This window comes from Odocoileus virginianus, chromosome 20 (genome assembly GCF_023699985.2).
Source record: "Odocoileus virginianus isolate 20LAN1187 ecotype Illinois chromosome 20, Ovbor_1.2, whole genome shotgun sequence".
NCBI classification, from domain to species: Eukaryota; Metazoa; Chordata; class Mammalia; order Artiodactyla; family Cervidae; genus Odocoileus; species Odocoileus virginianus.
This window is the reverse complement of record NC_069693.1, coordinates 45467764-45488635: the sequence shown is the minus strand read 5'-3', so window position 1 is coordinate 45488635 and position 20872 is coordinate 45467764. Positions and strand designations below refer to the sequence as shown.

The following is a 20872-nucleotide window of genomic DNA, read 5'->3' as shown; positions in this document are numbered from 1 at the left end:
CTCCTGCCCTTTGCTTCCTTCCAGGAGGGCTTTCTGACTTTGTTTCCATTATACAAGATGATGCTCTGCATGGGGTTTGTGGAACATGAGGCAGCTTGGATGGGCTGCTGCCTCCACGTGCTGACCCTCCTCACGTGGTCTAAGCAGGGCAGTGAGCCGTGAGCTGCCCCTGCTAAGCCGTATCCAGCCAGCGTCTCCCACGCAGCTCGGCGCTCCTCACGGACGGAACACCCTGGATTCATCTGCACCCTTTCCTCAAGTGTGGACATTTGGTGGATAAAAAACAGCATCAAATTTCTCACAAATAATCTCCCGCATGGAGAAGTGGTAACCAGAGCTGTTATCAACCCATCCAGGAACATTTCTAGGGTGTACACTTCGTGCCAGCTTGGAAATACAGCTCTGAGCATGACCAATATTGCCTTGCCTTTGGGGGGCTCACCAGTGAGTGGTCAGGCCAAAGTAGCAGGTGCTCATCAAGGAGTTTGAGGGTACTTTGGGGTCAGTGGGGTCAGAGGAAAGTGTTGAACCCACACGAATGGTGAAGGCAAGGAAGACTTCCTGGAAGCGGCGACATCTATCTGAGGCTGGGAGAATGAAGAGTTAGAATCGGTGGGGAGAGCACGTCAGGGCCGTCTGGGTGGACTGCGGCCCTCTCACACACTGAGAAGCGGGCTCAGCGTCCCAGGCCAGGTGCTTAAGGCATCATCCTCCTTCGTCACCCCCGAGGTGTGCACCCCAGCTCCCCAGCCTGAAGTGGAACTGCTGCTATTAGCCTGCCCTCCATGCCACTGACTGCCACCCTGGGGACAGCCCGCTGACACCACAGGAAAGCACCCAGCTGACCAGATGGCCGGGGGCACCCTCTCCTGGAGCCTGAGGTCTGGGCCTTGGGTTCTTGGGCACTCAGGGAGAGTGCTGCTCAGTAAGAGTGACCAGGGTGGACTCACTGATCTCCCGTCCCCAGGTCTCCTTCAGTGACCAGACCCCCACCAGCCTCACCTGAGCCCCTCTTCCCACAAGCCTCAAGCCTGTAAAGTCTGGGCCACATACCAACACTGTTCTAACAGCTTAAACCCACCCCAGGATGGCCAGACCCTCTTACAGCGCCTGAGAACTCAGGGCAGCTAGAGGAATTGAGACTTGTTCCAGCCTCCTCGGAGACAGGACTTCACTTGGAAAAGCTAGAGCCAGGACCAAGCCCCCCTTCCTGCTTTTTCTTTAACGTGATAACTTACGAATGACATATTTCAATCACACACCTAACATAACGCATGGATCGTCTAATGCTTTAAGTGAAAGGTAGAGGAGAGACCCTGACTTTTACTGGTATAAGGGTCAGAATTGCTTGGTTTCTGCTCTGTGTGAATTAACGTTTGCTTATTTGCTAGAGCTCTGCTGAGCTGCGGTGTTTCTGTGCGTTATTGTTTGAGAGCAGAGTGAACAAGCATTTTTCCCACTTGGAGAGGATGGGCTGGGAGCCAACACCTGCTTCTCATATCCTGTTCACCTGCCCTTTTCCAGCTCCCACGGCCAGCACTGGAGGGCCTTCCTACTTTTTGTAGATTCCTGTAGATTCCTGCTCCCCTAACGGCCAAACCTGGCTCACCCCCACCCCCGTCTCTCGGCACAGACACAGGGACGGCAACATGGGCTTCTTTCCCTTTCGCAACAGTTATCGCTGGTTGAAACCCGTCCTCCAAGGTCAGAGTGGTGCGTGGACTTAGGATTCAGTCCAGCAGTTTTCATTTAAAGGTCCTGGAGGCCGAATTTCAACCTCATTTTTCCTGAGCTGACCCTCCTGCGGTGACCACGGGAGGGCCGAAGCCTGGCCCTGCCTGCATCACTGATCAGTGGGTGGTCCTTTCAGTCCTGCCAGCCGGGCCCTGTCCCTGCCGGGCCCCCAGTGAGGGACGGTGTGCTCGCCCCACCCCCACCCTAGCTTGTGCTGTGACCCCGCCACCACCCTGCCTCTCCCCCCACCCCCCATCCTCAGATGTCCTGTGGAGCAGAAGTGCTTCAGAAGAATCATCCAGGATAAAGGAAAAGAGCCTTCATGGCCGTGGGGTTTTCTCCAGGCTGCCAAGGCCCCCCTGCACCAGTCCCCAGTAGGATCCTGGACACACTCCGCTCAGGCTGGTCCATGGGGTACCTGGTGGAGCCCATCTCTGAGGGGGAGACTTGTCTCCCGGCCTCCCCTGGCGCCTCAGCGAGTGAGCTCTGCCTCCACTGGGGCCGCTCACCCTCCGCTCTGTCACCCAACTTCCCCTTCTTCCTGTGACATCTGCCCCCAGGAAGGGGACCATCTCAGGGGTCTCCTGACTCTGGTGTTTCAGGGCCTGTGTGACACCCCGTCTTCCGCGGAGGGCAGGGCAACGTCCTGGAGTGATCTTGGGATGCACACCCCCTGGTGCCCCGCCTGGATGAGTCACGTGTCCCTGCGAGGGGGGTTCCTGTGTCCCCCCAGCCCTGATTGGAAGCTCACCCACTGGCTGGGTGGCTTCTGCAGGCCGTCTGACACCGTGAGCTCCTTTGGGAAATGGAGTACTACTGAGACCCAGCTTCAGTGGGTGGGGTGGTGGCCCCCAGAGGTACATCCTCCAGAGCAGTGAACGTGACCTTGTTTGGGGAAACGCTGCTGTAATCAGGCCAAGGCAGACTGTGTGGGTGGATGTCTGGTGCAGGCATCGCTGGGGGCCTGGCTGGTGGGCAGGGAGGGAGGGGTAAGGGGGTCCATGGGGTGGTGGGAGGCCAGCCGTGCGAGGCCAGGGGCCGGGGAAGGGTCTGGGCTCTGACTGGACTGGCGGGGCAGCCCAGGGGCAAGTCCAAAGCCCACTCTGGCTCAAGTGGGCCCTCCTTTCCCTTTGCTGGGGGCAGCCCCCACTGGCCCTCTGCCTCTGGGATCCAAGTCTTGTCTTCCTTGTCCACCAAACAGGCACACCCTGGCCTGCCGCCACCTCCTGATCAGTCCAGGACCCTCAAACCTCCCACTGCCTGGATTACCTGTCCCAGAAGCCAGGAACTGAGGCCAAGCATATTTCTGACTCCTTCCCATGCTGGGTGTTCTGCTGTATTGTTGCATGTGTGTATGTCCACAGTTCCCATTCATTCCACACCACCCTCCATGTGTGGATGTGCTACGATCTGTGGGTCCGTCCACTCTGGGTGGACGTTAGGGCTGCCCTCTGTGCTGCGGTGGTGATGGCTTTGCTGAGATACAGCTCACCTGCCACCTATTACACAATGAACGTGTGTGCCCTCTTCACGTGCTGAAATCCTAACCCGGATGTGGCGGTACTGGGCGGGGGCTTGTGTGCCAGGTCAGGGGTTACCGATGTCCATGAGGGCAATTGGGCTGTAACAGCTATAAAAGGCACTGTGACCTCTGTCCCCGTAACCACACCCCCTGGAGTGCATCCTTGAGGTGAGCTAGCTGGTGGGCAGCGAGTCACCTGCCTCACATGATGTGACTCTAACCACGCAGCTTGATGGACTACATTTTGTTTATTCATCAGATGTTGGGCTTTTGGGTTGTTGGTATCTTTTGGCTGCTGTGAACATTTCTGTGTGGATGTACAAACATGACTTACATAGCTTTTGGTACATATATGATATTTTCACGTTAAAATGTAAAATAAAAAGAACCAAGGAGGCTTATGCACACCTGCCTAGAGCAGTCGCTGAGATCTGCCATTGCAAAGCTGGATGAGGCAGCTGGCACCGCATCCACTCCTCTGGGCTGCCCATTGGGAGGAAGTTGGGAGCCCATATAGCCGCTTCTCCCCTGGGCAGGGTCCTAGGAGCCGGAGAGGGGAGGGGACAGCTTCCTGGGCCAGTCCCTCCCCCACACAGCTGCCCCTCCCCCCTACAATCTGAAGAGCAGAGCGTCTCAGGGCGGAAATGGGGCATTTTCTCCTTCCTAGGAGGAGAGGTAGGTGCTAGGTGAGGACCAGCGTGGCCGTGAGGTCGTCGGGTGAAGCCTGCACCACTGCTGAGGCCACAGTGAGTAGGCTGGGGCCAGGGGGCTGCTGGAGGTTGGGGGTCTGCCACTAAGGAGGTGCTGCCTTGAGGGGAGGCGGCCGGAGCCCAGGTCAGCAGAGCAGGGAAGCAGGGAGCCTGAAGCAGATGGAATTCCAGAAGGTAAGAGAACTGTGATCAGCGTGAAACTGAGGCTCACAGGGTTCCCCTCTGCACCCCGACTTCTTGTCAGCAGCCTCTCTGCTATCCTTAGGATGTGGTCCAGACCCGCTGGGGCCGGCAAGGCCCCTGCCGCCTTCCCACTTCCACACCTCTGCTGTCCTCTGCACAGAACATTTCTCCCTGGCTGTCCACCCTCCAAGATTCAGCTAACCTGTCCCCCTCCAGGAAGCCTTCCTTTTCTGCAATTCTGCCTGGCTGCCCTTCTCTCTGCTCACTACCATCCCCCCGTCAGGCAGGATGGATGTGTTGAATGAATGAGTGAGTGAAGGAAGGAGTGGAAGAATCAAAGTGGGCCGTCTGCAGGAGCCCAAGTTGGGCAGATGACAAGGGCCTCCTGATTCTGAAAGCTCAGAACGTTTGGTTCTCCTGGCGGCAGCAGATCAACTCTCAACAGTAACAAAGCCCGAGTGGGCTGTGTTCTTTTTATCTAATGCAGACGTTTCCTAACCAAGTGGGTCTGTTCCGTGGGCTTGAAGTGCTGGGACGTGGGATGCGTGCATGGGTCCTGCAGCCCCCTGGGCTCTGAGCCCCCTTCCAGCGGCCGCCCACTGGTCAATGGGGAGAGGGCCCTATGGATGGGCCCCTAGGCCCGCCCTGCCTTCCTCTCTGAGAAACACATGGTTAAAAGTGACCCCCCAGAGCAATAGGACTTCCCTGGTGGCTCAGATGGTAAAGCTCTGCCTACAATGTGGGAGATCTGGGTTCAATTCCAGGGTCGGGAAGATCCTCTGGAGAAGGAAATGGCAACCCACTCCAGTACTGTTGCCTGGAAAATCCCACAGACAGAGAAGCCTGATAGGTTACAGTCCACGGGGTCACAAAGAGTCAGACATGACTAAGCAACTAAACTTTCTTTCTTTCCCAGACCAACATACCTTCAGCAACCCCTCACCAGTCAAGGTCTCTGAATCTACCTCACTTCAAGTTAAATAATGCTTTAGAGGTTCACAATCTTGCAAGGAACCTGTGTCACTTTTCTTTTTCCTCACTCAATCCCCTTTCCTGTGGACATCACTGTCTCAGCCACAGGAAGGGGACAGGCTTTAAGCCCTTCGGGGGGATGGTCGTAGCATATTCTAGGGTGGGGGTGCTGAGCACAGTGCGGGTCATGCTGGACTGGTGGGTGGGGTCTGCCTGGGCCCAGGGAGCTTGGGGGCTGCGTCACTTTTATTCAGTAGAGCTGTTTCCATGGGGGACAAAGCACAATGCAGCGTCTCCCTTGAGACTTGCTGGCTGATTCGGGCCTGTGTCCAGACTCAGGGAGGCGGTGGTTTGGTGTCATGGCAGGAGGGGGCGTCTGGTTTTCCTGAGTGTGGCCCGTCCAGGCCTCAGTCTCCTGATTCACTGATGAATCCAGATCTGCGTGTGTGTCCAGAGCTCTGGGGACGAGGAAGGTGAGGACAAGGGCTCCTTCTTCATTCAGGCAGTAAGGCTGGAAGGCATCTGATGGCCTTGCCCACTGGGAATGGGCAGCGGGGCAATTCTGGAGGCCACAGAGGGTGGCCTCGGACAGGGGAACCAAGGGCTTCCGGGTCCCCTGGGGACAGCAGGCAGGGGAGGCCCAGGCCCCTCCCACCTTCTGCTGTCCTGAAGCCTGGGCTCAGGGGTGTGTGCACCCCTCGCCTCGGTTTCCAGACCTGGGAAAGAGGGGAACCACGGAGTCTGCAGGGCCCTGCCCCACAGGTGAGACCTCCGGGCCACACCGCAGGAGCCAACTGGCCACCAGGGGGCAGCAGTGGGAGGGCCGGACCAACGGGGACCTGAGCCCCTGGCCTCGTGTCTGAGCCTCTACCAGCCTCAGTGCGAGCTTGGGGCGCCAGGACTGCCTCAGAGACAGGACAGGGCAGCCCACACCCAGTGCTTAAGAGACCTGGAGCATTTTCTTACCAACATCCTGCCCACATCTAGAGTGTCCCCATGCCAGCGCCGCTGTCCCTGCCCCAGATTCAGGGGACAAGGCTGGCCCGACTGGGAGGCTGTGGTCTGCCCTGCCCCTGTCCAGCTCAGCGATCACCCTGCCCTGCATGGGGGGGACAGGCTGGGACAAGGGTGTAGATGGGGGTGCCCCGGAACAGGAAGTCTGTGGGCAGAGGGGCCTGCTGGTGGGGCCCCCAGACCTGCCCCCACTTGGGCACCATCCGGACCTTCCTGGGACATCTGCCTGCCAGCGGGACACCTGGCATCCACACAGGAATTCAGCCAGGAGCCAGGCCCTGAGAGTGGAGCGCCTGGAGTCGGGGGCACCCACCCCCATCTCTGTGCGGAGCCTGCTTAAACACTCTTCTCTGTTTTAATTATTTTTCCATTTTAATACACATGCTAAAAATGTCAAACAGTAATAACATCAAAAGATGTTATTACAAAGAGTAATAACATCAAAAGTAGGAATCTGCCCCTTCCACCCCGGCCTTGGCGCCTCTGGCCCTCCCACCCGTCCAGTGATGCCAAGACCCTGGGCAGACCCAGGGGGAAGTTCTCCTCTCCAGCATCTGTGCCCACAGAGGGGTGCCACCCCAAATATGGAACTAGGGGATCACTGTCCAGGCGGGGGCCGTACGTGGCTGCCTACCCCAGGCCCTGGTCCACGGTGCCCAGGGTCAGAGCCTCAGCCCCTTCTTCACCCTGAAGCAGCCCGCCTCTTGAACTCTCACCACCCTCTAGGGGAGGGTCAAGGAAGTTGACTTGCTCCAGAGCCTTGGCAGGTGGCCCCCCCAGCTCTGCTGCCCTCCGCTAAGACCCCCATTGCTCTTGGAACCCCCTTCTCACGCTACATCCCCATATATGACCCACCCCCGTTATTACATCCCATCCTCCCAGGTCTGGTAACTGAGTGCCTCACAGTTGGGGCGGGGGCTGTCCCTACTCAGAGTCAATGTCTGTGAACCAGGAGGGGGCCAGGCCAGGGGGGTTGAAAGTGGGGCACTGTGCCCTCACCCAGCCTGCTGGGACCCTCCCTGGGTGGGGATGGGACTGCCAGCTGTCTGCCAGCTGTTTGCCAGTGCCTGCCAGGGTGTGTCCCCCCATCCTAACCTCAGAATCCTGAAACCAATTAGCGCAGCCAGCCCCCAGCTGGGCCGGGGCTCCACACAGACCTTCTCCTGGTCTGAGTCTCTGCCAGAGGACATTCCGATCCCTGCTTGCTTCAGATGCTCCTGGAGTCGAGAGTACTACACATATAGAATGTGGGCCCCAGCCTCTGGGCCAGGCTGCAGCGAAGATGCCTTCCAGCCCTGGACACAGCTGTCACCCTTGACCCCAGCAGTGAGGGTGGGGTGGCATCCCCTCAGGTGCCAGGTTGCCTGCTACCAGATGATGCTGTGGGCCTGGCGGGGGGGGGAGGGGGAGCATGGCCCAGCCCAGCTATCCTTGTGACAGCCCACACCTCCTAACTCAGCTCCCCCACTGGATGCCACCAGCCTGTCTGAGGGAAGGGAATCCCCCCCGCCTGTCTGGGGACCCCGACTCCCTTTCACCCAGCCCGGCCCTGTCTGGGCTGCCCTGGGCCGGAGGCCCAGCCTGAGGGTCAGAGGGCGCTGAGTCTGGGTGGGCCGTGTGTGCCGGGCATGCCTGCCTCTCGTGTCTGCAGAAACTCAGACCAGCTGACACGTGTGCAGTGTTCACCCTCTGAGGCCGCCTGTGAAACTCAGGGGCGGGTGCAACTTGAGAAAAACAGAAACAACCCCCCAGGTCTCGTGACCTGAGGGGAGCCCGCCCTCCCGTTCCTGGGGAGCCTGGGCACCAGCACTCGCAGAGCTGCAGGAAGCCTGTCTCCTCCCATCGCGGGAGGGCTGTCTGGTTTAGGCAGCACGCGGCAGGGCAGCCATTAGTGGATACCTACTGTATGCCGGGTGAGGCCTGAGTGAACTGAGGGGGACCGGTTCAGGTGCCCGACGGGTGAGTGCATCGCGGGCGGGTGAGGAAAAGGCCTGCTGGGCTGGGGTTCTAGGGGTGAGTGGAGGGCCAGGGCCTCTTGGGAGTGTCTCCGGAGCCCCTGAGGGAGGGACCCGCTGTTGTGTCCAGTGGACCACGGAGCTCAGAGCAGTGGGGGCAGCCAGTGCAGTTGACCCATGACAGTGGGGGACAGAGGGGGATGGAGGGGGACAGTGGGGACAGAGGGGGACAGTGGGAGCAGAGGGGGACAGAGGGGGACAGATGTAGACAGTGGGGGGTAAAGGGGGACAGAGGGGGACAGTGGGGGGCAGATGTGGACAGTGGGGGGCAGATGTGGACAGTGGAAACAGAGGGAGACAGTGGGGGACAGAGGGGGACAAAGGGGGACATAGGGGGCAGAGGGAGACAGTGGAGGACAGAGGGGGACAGATGTGGACAGTGGAAGCAGAGGGAGACAGTGGGGGACAGTGGGGGACAGTCGGGGCAGAGGGGGACAGTGGGGAACAGAGCGGGACAGTGGGGGCAGACGGGGACAGTGGGGGACCAGGAGGGCTGTGGAGAAGCCAGCAGCCTGGAGGCACCCCTGGGGGCTGGGTAGACAGGGGCCATCCATGAAGGTTGGGGGTAGAGATCTGAGTGGTGGCGTCATGACTGGGCCTGGACAGCTGAGAGGCCTCAGGACGCCCCAACGCAGAGGTCACATGGTCTGAAGGGCCTGCACCCAGGGCTCCCCAGGACACGCCAGCACACCCCACTGCCTCTAGGCCGACTAGGGGTTGCCGTGTACCAGGCTATGTGGGTGGTCACGGGGCTGAGGCCCGGCTGCAGGCCCCGAGGTGGACATGGGGGCTGGGTGGGCACAGTGACACAGAGATGAGGGCACCTGCAGGGCTCAGCCTGTGTGCTGTGTCCGTGAGAGGCCAGGCCTGGGGAAAGAGTGTGTGAGCATGTGGTCACATCCACGTACCTATGTATTACTGGGAGTTTATATTGGTATGCTAAATATGTGTCTGTGTGCACATCTGCATCTTGGCATCTGTGTGTGTCTGATCACATGAGCAAGTCCACATGGGTGTGCCTATAAGCCTGTGCTGCGTCTGCACACGCAGGTCTGTGTGTGTGTTCCTGAGGGGCACGGGCTGAGGACTTGGGCCCTCCGGCTGCTCTGGGCTGTGTTGGGGCTGCGCCCCTGTGGGCACAGGTGTAGATGGGGGCAGTCTTGGGGGACCCGCCCGGGAGCTCCGGTGAGCAACTGGGCTGCTCTGGGCGGGTTTATGAAGAGCCAGGCAGGCTCTGACCGCTCCCTGGATGCCTCTCTGTAGCTTCAGCCAAAATGCAACAGCATTGCTAAGTTTTTGTGTGTTTATTGTCACCGTGTTCCTTCTGATTATGGCAAGTGATGCTAATGTTTCCAATTAATAACATTATTCTCTTTATTTAAATAAGAAGTGAAAACATTTTAAGGCAGACAATTAGGCAGCTCCCCTGAGAGCTGAGCAGGCAGCAAGGCTTGGCCATTCTCCCAGGGATCCCGGGGGAGAGCACACATCCTCAGCCGCCACGGACCTGGGGCTTCTTGTTGCCAAGGAGACGGTGGGGCGCTGCCGCCCCCAGCAGCCCAAGGTGGTTCTGGTTACTCACCCATTTTACAGGCCAGGGCACTCTCACCAACACCGTCACCAGCTGCGGGAGAAGAGCCGCAGTCAGCTTCCTGCTGTTGAACAAGCAATCCTCCAGAGCTCCAGCCGGCACTCAGGGGTCTCCGGCATCACTCACGTTTCCAGACCCAGCAGGGCCAACTGGTCTCTGGCCCAGAGTCTGGCCTCAGCCAGGAGCTGGCAGGGGGCCTCAGCTGGCCGTCAGTCGGGGGGAGCTGGGCTGGTGGCCACATTCCCCATGGCGTGTCCAGGACAGGAGCCAGATGGCAGCACGGAAGTCACGCCGGCCGCTTTCTCTGAGGATCGAGCCGGCTGCCTCTCCTCTTGGCAGAGAGTAAGGAGGATGGACAAACAAGTGCTGCCAGTTCTGGAACACGCAGTCAGCCACACAGGAGCGTGAACCCAGGGCGGCCTGTTTCCAAGCTTGGGCTCTCGACAAAGGCTGATCCCACCTCCAATCAAAGACCTGGGCCAGGTTGTCAAGCCCGCTCTGTCCCTGAGGCTCATGTCACGGGGTGCCAGCACAAGAGGAAGCAGAGATGCCGTGAGAATCCTCCACAGCTATACCCACCACAGCCCTTAGGTCGGAGGTGGGCCCGAGACGGGCATTTCCTTGCCATGTCCCTCCAGGTGGCAGAAAATGACTCAGGCAGAAGCTGAAGAGTCCCAGAGAGGAAGGGTCCTTGACTGGCAGATTCAGCCCGTTTTGGGGGATAACTTAGATGAAGATGGCCTCTTCAGGAGCACTTACAGAAGGGGGCGGCAGGGGTGCAGAGGGCAGGGGCCCATCAGAAACCAGAGGGGAGCTCAACTTAGATGTCACAGGAGCGGGTGGGAGTGAGAGACATGGCTAAAATCAGACATATGGATGGCTGGATGGTGGAAAGGCTGACCCCTGGTGCCCACGGACACAGATGGACAGTCCTGGCTGGTCTATAGTCAGGCTGACTCTGGGGGAGAAGACACCAGGGAGTGTCCCTAAAAATATATTTGTTTTGAGGATCAGGGTTGCTGTGATATGCTCACGTTAGATTCTGACATTAAGGGCCCCCTCTTGCGTTGGGAGGCTCTTGTACCCAGCACTCTGGCCACTGCATGAAGTGACAAAGACCTCCAGCTGGTTGAGGACAGTCTGTACATGAGACAAAAGGTCGAAATACACAATGGGGGAAAGGGGTCCAGAGGAAACATCATCATCCAGTAAACAGGAGAAAAGAAAACAGAACTATCAACTGATACCAGATAATATTGCTTCCATATAAGAACAAGGAGCAAAGAAAAAAGAAACCCACCAACAACGAAACACAAGACAGCATTTTGGGAGGTTACGCATATAGTTTCTGAAAGAAAACCGGGTGAAAGTGCTTAAATTCAGAAACAAGGAAACTTATAGAATAAATTCAAAGAACAGAATATTCAATTCACAAATTCACAGAATAGAAATGCATAGAACAAAAGCACGAGAAAACCTAAAACAGGAGAGAAAAACACAAGAGTCAAATAGGAGCAATGCGAGAGGTCCAGCATCCGACTGAGCACGGTGCCCAGAAACAGACAGAGGAGGATTCCAGGGCGTGTTCTGCGATCGGCAGCAGAGCCAGCGACCCCGCATGAGGAGCTGGTCAGATGAAAACAGTCTCCAGTGAGGCATGTCGCTGAGAAAGTGCAGAGCAAAGGAGGAAGAGGTAGCTCAAGGAGATTGTGCAAGAAGGCAACAAGCTGCCTACAAAGAACTGAATTCTCAGCAATAGTGCATTGTGGATAGCCCTTCACTTTCATGAGAAAACAGGTTATGATCCAGAAGTGCCAGGCCAGCAAAAACCTGTTACCCAGTTATGAGAGTATAATAATGGCAAATGCAATCATTCCAGGGCTTGGAAGTTCATTTCCCAACACCACTGCCAGGGGTGGTTTGGGGACCAGCTCTAGCGAAACAGGACATAAACCTAGAGGCGGAGGGCCTGACACAGGAATTCAGTGGGCAACATAGATCCGAAGCCAGGCACTGTGAGTAGGAGGCCCAGAGCATGGAAGACTGTCAGGCAATCAGAGACCCCATGATGAAGAATCGACTTGAGCAGACAGGTTCAGGTGTGAGTGGGGGGCCTGACCCGCGGGTCCACAGGTCAGCGCTCCCGGCAGGAGGGCCCATGATGACTTCTATTCGCAGACAGATGCCATGGCTGAGAAGTCTGACTATGTGCACAAGCAGCCTGACCCCGAGCCCCACCAAAGGACACAGGCTGTGAGTTACTGGAGGGAGGAGGCGGAATAGACCCCGCACAGCACGAGCCCTCCTGGGTGTAGACTTGGGCCCCTTGGCTGTCATCTTCCAGGGCTATCATCCTGGAAATCCTCTCAAGTTTGAACAAGGGTGTACCTGGCCCTCCCATGGGTGTAGTTGAGTGTCCTTGAGTCTTCTGTTTCTTGGGTCACCCAAGGACGTATGGTCACGCCCACAGCTTAACTCCTGGAAATGTGTCCTCTGTCACCAACTTGCAAGAGTCATCTGCAGCTGAAGTCCTGGAACTGAACATGAATGACCCGGTAAGACCAGCCCTGCAGAACCCAGCAACCCCGAGGAGCCAGAGTTGCCCACCAGAACCAGGATGCTGGCCCAGCCGTGGGACAAGGATCACTGATTCACCCATCCCAGCGGCTCCTGGGAGCATCCTCAAACCGCCCCACCCGAGAGACCTGTTTGTCCTCAAACAAATCCATCTGAGAGACCTGTGTGAGCCCCCAGTCCTAAGGAAGTACAAACACTCCCCAAGCCCCAGTGTCCAACCTGCAGCTGAGCGTGGGTCACAGTGCTGTCCCCAGGACCAGGGTGGGGTGTGGTGGGAGCACCCCTGTGGGACTGTGCTCCACTGTCTGTGGAAAGTAACATAAAACTACTTGACAGGCAAACCGAGGGGTGCATTCAAGGATGCAAAATCGAATCTTGTTTGCAGACCTCAGGCACTGGGTCCTGGGTGGGGCGTGGAAGTGACCGGCCCTCCCCGCCTCTTCTCCTGTCCTCTGGGCAGCAGCTCCGCCCTTCGGGTTTTACTGCACCTGGGCCTGGCTCACACAATGACACCCAGCCTCAGACAGAGACGCCCAGCCACGGGGTCCAGGAACTCCCATCTTCCCACCCTCACAGGGAATGCGCTGATTACTGATAAACGGGAGGTTGGGCAGCGATCACCTGGACCAAAGGCCTCCGTCTTCTGGCAGGACAGCCGGTCAGGATAGACGCACAGCAGCGGCAGGCAGCAAGTGCCCAGGGACGGCGTCATGTGGACCGGCTGGTGGCTCTGGCCCCTGGTGGCCATCTGCACTGCAGACCAGTTCCGGGACAATGCGGTGAGACTCATGCAGAGCACACCTGTCATCGACGGGTAAGCAGCCATTCAGGACGGGTCTGGGGTCTGGGCTGGGGGAACTGTGATCAAGGCTCTTGTGACCTGAGACAGGCACTGCCCTGTCTCCCTGAGACTCGGTCTATCCAACTGAAACATGGCCTTTGCTCTTTGCTGGACTCTTTGTGGGATCTCAGGGCCACAAAGACTTCAGCAGAGGAGGGTCTGTGGGAACAAAGCAGGAAGGGGGTGAGTGGCTAGGCCACCGCACGCTCAGGACGGGGTACCTGAGCCCAACCTGAACTTCCTGGGGGCTGGATCCCAGCTCTGGAAGGGGGTGCTGGGGGCCCTGCCTCACAGAAAGGGCAGGGAGGGTAGCATTGGGGAGACCCTGCCAGCCCTCTTGACCCTTCTTTTTGAGACCCTCTGTCAAACCCACCTGCCCCGACCACCTGGCGTGACCCCATCAAGTCCCAGCTTGACCTCATGGAGGCATGTCAGCCTTCATTGCCCCAGACAAGCTCCTGGGCACCCACTCCCACGGGTACCATTCCAGCCAAGACCCTAGAGACACCCTGTCACTCCCTGATGTTACAGTTAACCTGGGCCCGCCTGTCCCCTTCAGTTACCCTCCCCCACCACCCCACCTCCTGCTAGGGGTCAGGCCTGCACCTCTGACTGTCCCCTCCTCCCACAGGCTGGAGGTCAGGTCTCACACTGCAGCCAGGGGGAGGCTTGGAGACCCAAGTCTCACCCCTGTCCTTCATGCTCACCCCCTGCCGTGACTCCCACTGAGCTTGGAACAATACAAAGAAACAAACAAACAAAAGTCCGCACAGAGGCCCCTGGGGCCCCTTGATGTTGCAGGCAGGCCTGGCCAGGCCCCCTCCCCTGATCCTGGCCACAGTTCCTCGGGTACTTCCAGAGCTCTGGGAAGGACACCACCTGCACACACACTCCCGCCCTGCCTGCTCTCCTGCCCGCCCGCCTGCCATGGTGCCCGGCACACTGGCTGCACGCAGCCCAGAGGAACAGTATCTGGTGTGTGCTGGCTCTTGGGTACCGGGAAGGTTAGGAGAACACTACATGCTGCTGGGTTTTGTTGGACAAAAGCTCTACGGTAAAAGCAGAGAAAGTGAGTGTCTTGTCACATAAGACCTGCCGGGAGCTGCAGGATAGCCCTAGAGAAGGAAGTGGCCATGGGGTCAGTGTGCACCCTACCTTCCCTTCCTCCCACAGCCCTCTCCTGACCACTCCTTCCCGTGCTTCCTGGACCTCCTGTCCCCCTGCTCGCCACTGCCCCACAGTATAGAGAGCTTTCTGCAGAGGCCGCTGCCCTTGGCTCCCACCCCAGAGGCCCTGCTGTCTCACAGGTCCCGGTTCAGGGACTGGGCATCCCAGGCCAGCAAGCATAGGAAGATGATGCCACAGAATGAACCAGGGAAGCTGTTCCTTCATTCTGGAGGACTCAGGGCAGCCGGACACAGAGAGAGGGGGTCTTTGTCTAGGTAATGGAGCTGTCCAGAGGTCCGTGCGAGAGGTAAGATGGCTCACAGAGCCCAGACAGCCAGGAGTACTCAGGACGCTGGGATCTGGGATTATCCAAAGTCTTAGAAAACTAAAACTAGGTTGACAAAAGCAAAAGCAGTGTAGGTAAGAGACACAAAGAAGTAGCTTTAACAACAGAGAAGTGCAGAGGAAGCCCTGGCACAGCATTCCACAATAGTGCAGCCACCATTCCCACAGTTACCTCATGATTTAACATAGCTGCACCAGCTCCAGACATCACATCCATATGCCAGAGCTGGTCTAAGTGTGCATTTGGTTGTCCTTTGTAGCACTCTCCAGCACTAGGAACCCTCTCCTCCCTTCTTTGAGTAGAATGGAAGGGTCCTCTATCATGTCTGAGGATGCTACCCAGGCCACAAAGATAATGAGAGACGCTCCACTAGGCTCCAAAAGGTGGTACTGCCCACAGAGCAGAGGCCTACGAAGGGAGGAGAGGCTGAGGGGAGGAAGGAGGGACAAAGCGGAGGCAGCTGGAGGGTGGGGCTGGACTTCCCAGACCAGCAAAGGAGTAAAGTCCTGCCCGGTGGCGCTGCTCCAGGGACAGCACCCCCCAGTCCTGCAATGAGGTGAGGACCTCGCCTCACTGGAGTTCATCCTCCTCTCAGTCAGCAAAGGCCATGCCCATCGGTCAAATCTCAGAATTTGCAGAAAACACAGCTGGGATGGGAGCCCCGCCTAGGGCACCTGGGGCAGCTTCCACAATCTAGAGCCCCAGGGTGGGGCCCAGGGAGCCCTCACTTCCCACTAGCAGGAAGAGCCCACCCTAGGGGGCTGGACAACCTGGGCCACCACAGTGTTAACAGACAGTGATTGATCTGAACTAGGCAGACCCAACAGATGAGGAAACAGACATGAGGAGGGAACCGGAGCTGGGGATGGGGGAGGGTCCTGGGGACAGCAGGCCTGGCTTCGGGGCTGCAGAGGAGGCCTGGATGGGAGGGCTCCCAGTGGGATTAAGGCCCTTTCCAGGTGTCCCCGTTGTCACCAGACCAGGGATGCAGACGGGAGGCTCCCTTCACGGCTCCCTGAACGTCCCATGCATGTGTATACACAGGCTGATAAAAGCTAGACGGAGGGTCCAGGCTGGGCCTGAGACTCTGCTTCTCTCATCAGGTCCAGCATCTGGAGCTTGTGGCTCCCAGCGGCCTCTCCCCTGGGGGCTGCTCCTGCTCCCCCTCTGTCAGTTGCTGGGTCCAGGGAAAGGGTGCCCCAGCCCCACCGGTGCCCACTCCCCAGCAGCTGATAGCCCTCCGCGCCCCCTGCGCCTCCTCCTCCGGGTCCAGTTCGGTCCTGTCCGCCCTTCCCACCTCCCCCTCTGCCCCAACCCCACCTTCAATGCACTCTTCGCCTCCTGGCTCCCGGGAAGACTTCAGAGGGCCTGTCTTTTGGAAGCATAGAGGATCCTCTTGGAAATGGTGCAAGACTGTGCCCAGGCATAGAGGGTCTGCGGGGCGAGCGGAGGTGCGGAGGGGGCCCCAAATTCTGCCCTGGCGCGCTGCTCCGTTGGCCACCCTCCCCCAGGGAAGGCCACGCCCCTCACTTCCCCGGGTCCCTGCAAGGGGAGATTACAGCTTCTTTTTTTGGCCACGCCCCAAGGCGGGGTCTTAGTTCCCCACTGAGGGATGGAACCCGCGCCCCTGCATTGGGAGCGCGGAGTCGTAACCACTGGACCGCCAGGGAGTCCTAGAATTTCGTCTTTAATCTGTGAATCTCGCCGAGGCCCTACACCCAGTGAGCCCACGGCAACCAGTCTTATCCATGGAGATTGTTTTAACCGCCCGCCCCCCCTCCCCCCACCCCCCATTTTGAAGCCAAGCCAGTGTGCGCCCTCCTTCTTCCCCAGTGGAAGGCTCGGGGAGTGAAGACCTGACGGCTTAGGGCTCAGTTCGCTGACCTGGCCTCGGGGTGGGCCGGCTGAGAAGCGCACCTGCGCTCAGGTGTGTTCAGGCAACAGCGATCACCCTGGGCCCCTCCTGGTCCTCAGCCACTGAAAGAGGAGCCAGAGAAGGGCCAGCCTGCCTGGGAGGAAGCTGTCCTGAAACCCCATCCTGACCCCTCTGGCGCCTCCAGGCACAATGACCTTCCCTGGCAGCTGCTGAACAAGTTCAACAATCAGCTTCAGGACCCGAGGGCCAACCTGACCAGCCTGAACGGCACGCACACCAACATCCCCAAGCTGAAGGCTGGCTTTGTGGGGGCCCAGGTAGGGTCCGGCTCTGAGCCCGCCCGCACGCGGAGCCCACCCACTCCTCCCTTGGCGCCTGTCACTGGTGGCCACGTACCTCCCTGGGCCCTTCGCGGGGGCTCCGATAGCCACCCAGGTTGTGGGGAGGGCTTCTGGGGCTCGAGGGGAGCCCCAGGCCTGTACGCCTGAGCAGGGGCAGGGCCTGGTTTCCGACCGCTCGGCTCCCAGCCCCTCCCCACCGTGGCCCCCAGTTCTGGTCTGCGTACACGCCCTGCGACACCCAGAACAAGGATTCCGTGAAGCGGACGCTGGAGCAGATTGACGTCATCCAGCGCATGTGCCAGCTCTACCCCGAGACCTTCCTGTGTGTCACGGACAGCGCAGGTGGGTGCCAGCGCCCCCGGGGGGCGGGGGGGGGCCGTCCTGAGCAGAGCCGCTGGGCTGTCCATTCACGGTGCAGCCCCCCTCCCCAGGCATCCGGCAGGCCTTTCAGGAGGGGAAGGTGGCCAGTCTGGTTGGCGTGGAGGGCGGCCACTCCATCGACAGCAGCCTGGGTGTCCTGCGGGCGCTCTACCACCTGGGCATGCGCTACCTGACTCTCACCCACAGCTGCAACACGCCCTGGTGAGCAGCCCCGGGTCGGGTCTTGGGGCAGGGACCCTGAGGTACCTGCTGTTCTCTGAAGAGGCCCGAGGTGGGTGGGTCTGGACCACCACGCTTCCCCTCCGGCCTCCGCTCTCTGCTCTCCCAGGGCCGACAACTGGCTGGTGGACACAGGAGAGGACGAAGCCCAGAGTCAAGGCCTCTCATCCTTTGGGCAGGTGAGTGGAGGATGGGGTGATGATGAGCCGCAGAAGGTCATGTGAACACAAGTGGGCACAGTGCAGCCTGCTTGGTCCCAGGGTGTCGTCCATGACCCTCTGGGCTAGACAGGTCCCCTGATCCTGTACCCCCTCAGAGCGTCGTGAAGGAGATGAACCGGCTGGGCGTCATCATCGACTTGGCCCACGTATCCGTGGCCACCATGGAGGCCGCTCTGCAGCTGTCCAAGGCCCCGGTCGTCTTCAGCCACTCCTCGGCCTACAGCGTGTGCCAGCACCATCGCAATGTGCCTGACCACGTGCTGCAGCTGGTGGTGAGGGTGGGGCTGCTGCCTCTGCCCTGGGCTGGCCCTTGCAGCCTGGCTGCCCTGCCCCCAGCTCCACCCTCTCTCCCTTGCAGAAGCAGACGGGCAGCCTGGTGATGGTGAACTTCTACAATGACTATGTTTCCTGCAAAGCGAAGGCCAACTTGTCCCAAGTGGCAGGTAGGTGGTGATGAATGGCCGAGGTGCGGGGGTGGGGGGGATGTCCCTCTTGCAAGGCCTCACGTGCTGCCTCCATGCAGACCACCTGGACTACATCAAGAAGGTTGCAGGAGCTGGAGCCGTGGGCTTTGGTGGGGACTACGATGGTGTGTCCAGGTAAGGCAGGACGCTGCCCATATGTTGTGGGGAGTGGAGGAAGGGAGCCCTGAGGGCACCAGGGCTTGGGATGGGGCCCCCAGGGTGCAGACTCTGGCTCTCTGCCCACTTCTCAGGCTCCCCTCCGGGCTGGAGGATGTGTCCAAGTATCCAGACCTGGTCGCTGAGCTGCTCAGGAGACAGTGGACGGAGGCGGAGGTCAGGGGTGCCCTGGCTGAAAACCTGCTGAGGGTCTTCGAGGCCGTGGAGCAGGTGAGGAGGGACTGCCATGCTCCTGCCCCCCACCCCCGACCTTCTCCTGCCCTCAGACAGGCAGCTGACCCGTGTCTGTCCCCAGGTTAGTGATCACAAGCAGGCTCCTGGAGAGGAGCCCATCCCACTGGGCCAGCTGGAGGCTTCCTGCAGGACCAAGTATGGCTACTCAGCGGCCCCCATCCTCCACCTCCAGCCAGGGGCCCTGCTGGCCTCCCTTGTGACCCTCCTCCTCAGCCTGTATCTTCTCTGACACTCTGGGGGCTGGAATGGCCATGATTCCCTGCCCAGTCCTGGGCAGGCTGCAGGGCTCCCGGGCAGTAGAATACACAGGGACAGCTGGACCTTCAATAAAGGCACCAAGCCTTCAACTCTCATGTCATCGGCAACCGTAGCCCTGGAGGGGCCTCTGGCTGGACACCTGGACACACGAGTGCCTGAGTCCTGAAGGTCAGGGCCAGCGGGGTCAGGCTCTCAGAAACCCTGTGTGGATATTGCTGGAGGCTCTTTAAAAGCAAAATCAGGCTTCAGTTGCCACCTTCTCACATGCACTTGTACATAGGCACACACACACACACACACACATACATGCATGCTCATGTGTGCACACCTGCACCCCACACCCTCACATCCTCACTCATGCACATGTACACCGCCAATGGACTCACACTTGTGTGCCCACCCCTTGGGCCAGCCTCTCATGGTATAAAGGTCTGGAGCAGGGAGGCTCCCAGGCCCGCAGGGCCTCCACACACAGTGGGCACAGATCCTACAGCGCAGGGCTTCCCAACCGGGCTCAGCACCTCCCCAGCCCGGTCATTTGGTGGATGTGTCTTGAGATGAATAACTTAGTGGGTGACAGACTCCAGACAAGACCTCCAACATGTCCCTGCTGGTGCTTTTCCAGGCCAGAGCCCCCAAGAACACTGCTACCAACCCGTGCCTGCCAGCCAGCTGGCACCCTCTCAGGGAGGTCTAAAGTCACAAGCTGGGACACTGTGGGTAGTTGCTGACACTTGGGATCAGTTTAATGTTAAAGGAGGAAAAACTCAAGTCGAAGGTTTTTGTTCTGAGTTGGCCAATTATTCCCAACTCCCCCAGCTGCTGCCAATGATTTACCTAGCCAGGCTGGAGGAGGCAGGAGGGGACCTTGGTGGGCTGCAGGTGGGCAGGCCTAAATTTGCTAATGGGGAGGGATTTTCCCACAAGAAATGCTTTAAATCCATCTGAAATCACCTTCATCACATTGGAACCACTCCCCGAGGCAATAGATCAAGTGCTGTCCCCAGAATCTGGTTCTGGAAATCCCTCTGCTCGCACCTCATTCACCCTTGGAGTTGCAGGCCCACAGCCTTTCCTGGGGCTCCTGGTAATAGGCTCCATGGAGGCAGGTGCCATGACTGAGCCGGCAGCGTGGAGTCCATTCTGGAGCCCCTAGAGGGCCGTCTCCCTGGGCAGAGCCCATATCAGCCATTCTGCAACTGATCTCAAGTGGCCTCGGCCTGAAGAACAGCTTGAAGAGAGGCTTGGGTTCCCAGTCAGAGGTTGGGCTGGGTTGTGGAGATGAGAGCACCAGATTCTAGCTGCTAGACCAGTGGTCAGTGACAAAGGACTCTGACCCTTCAGCTTCACAGGTTAGAATTTCCACAAAGACAGGAAGTAATGAAACAAGTAAAGTATTTATTAAGAGGAAAAAGAGTACAGTTTGTGTGGATAAGCACAAAAGCGGACTCAGGGAGAGGGGGAGTCCCTGAGTTGCATCCTGCTGGCAGTTAGATTTACTTTTATGGGGCATTTCTTCTCGGTTTCCTTTGGTCGGTCATTCTGATTTCCCTGGTTCATGGTCCATGTTTGGTATATCTCAGAATCCTCCCATGAGTGCGTGCCTCTCATAGCCAAAATGGATCCTACCGAAAAGGCTTCTGGGTAGACCATCCTTTGATATGACTCCTCTTTGGCTTCTAAGGAGGCTTTTCTGTACATGTGTGGTCTGGGTGGTTTGAGTAGGGCCCAGCCTCCTCCCTTAATTACCCTGCTGTTCTTGTCTTGGAGTTTCCCTCAAGAGAGAATGAATCTCCAATTTCTCTACCCTGCTTGTGGGGGGGGGGGGGAGGGGGGAGGGTGTCCATCTGCCTCCTGCTTCACAACCAGTCAACAAGGAGTCTCAGGCCCGTTCAAACCAAGATGTGCTCGGAGCAGGGACAAGGGGTGGCCCAGAGCCACATGCGGTCACTCTGGTGGGCGGGTGGTTACAAAGGGTAGGGACCTAACTGCGGTTCTGACTCTAGAACCCTGTTAAGGGTTCATATGC

General features: G+C 58.7%; 1 protein-coding gene across 5 annotated transcripts; it reads left to right on the top strand.

Annotated features, from left to right (window-relative positions):
* Positions 1-3901: 3901 nt before the first annotated feature.
* Positions 3902-18938, top strand: DPEP1 (dipeptidase 1). Of its 5 annotated transcripts, XM_020885280.2 has the most exons (12): positions 7904-8094; positions 12212-12296; positions 12969-13132; positions 16733-16865; positions 17099-17231; positions 17321-17471; positions 17599-17668; positions 17806-17982; positions 18069-18153; positions 18234-18309; positions 18426-18561; positions 18647-18938. In XM_020885280.2, the coding sequence occupies exons 3-12, from the start codon at positions 13029-13031 to the stop codon at positions 18812-18814; spliced, it is 1233 nt and encodes a 410-aa protein (XP_020740939.1). In that variant the 5' UTR covers positions 7904-8094; positions 12212-12296; positions 12969-13028; the 3' UTR covers positions 18815-18938. The 5 variants fall into 5 exon arrangements, with proteins under 5 accessions (XP_020740937.1, XP_020740939.1, XP_070307490.1 ...); XM_020885278.2 differs by lacking the exons at positions 7904-8094; positions 12212-12296 and adding an exon at positions 3902-4002; XM_070451389.1 differs by lacking the exon at positions 12212-12296 and having other exon boundaries at positions 12974-13132.
* Positions 18939-20872: the final 1934 nt, after the last annotated feature.

Bases quoted from the DNA above. Each gene is read 5' to 3' on its own strand.
- DPEP1 (XM_020885278.2), top strand. From the start codon at position 13,029: ATGTGGACCGGCTGGTGGCTCTGGCCCCTGGTGGCCATCTGCACTGCA. The intron at 13,133-16,732 runs GTAAGCAGCCAT...TGGCGCCTCCAG, and splicing joins AGCACACCTGTCATCGACGG to GCACAATGACCTTCCCTGGC. The intron at 17,669-17,805 runs GTGAGTGGAGGA...GTACCCCCTCAG, and splicing joins GCCTCTCATCCTTTGGGCAG to AGCGTCGTGAAGGAGATGAA.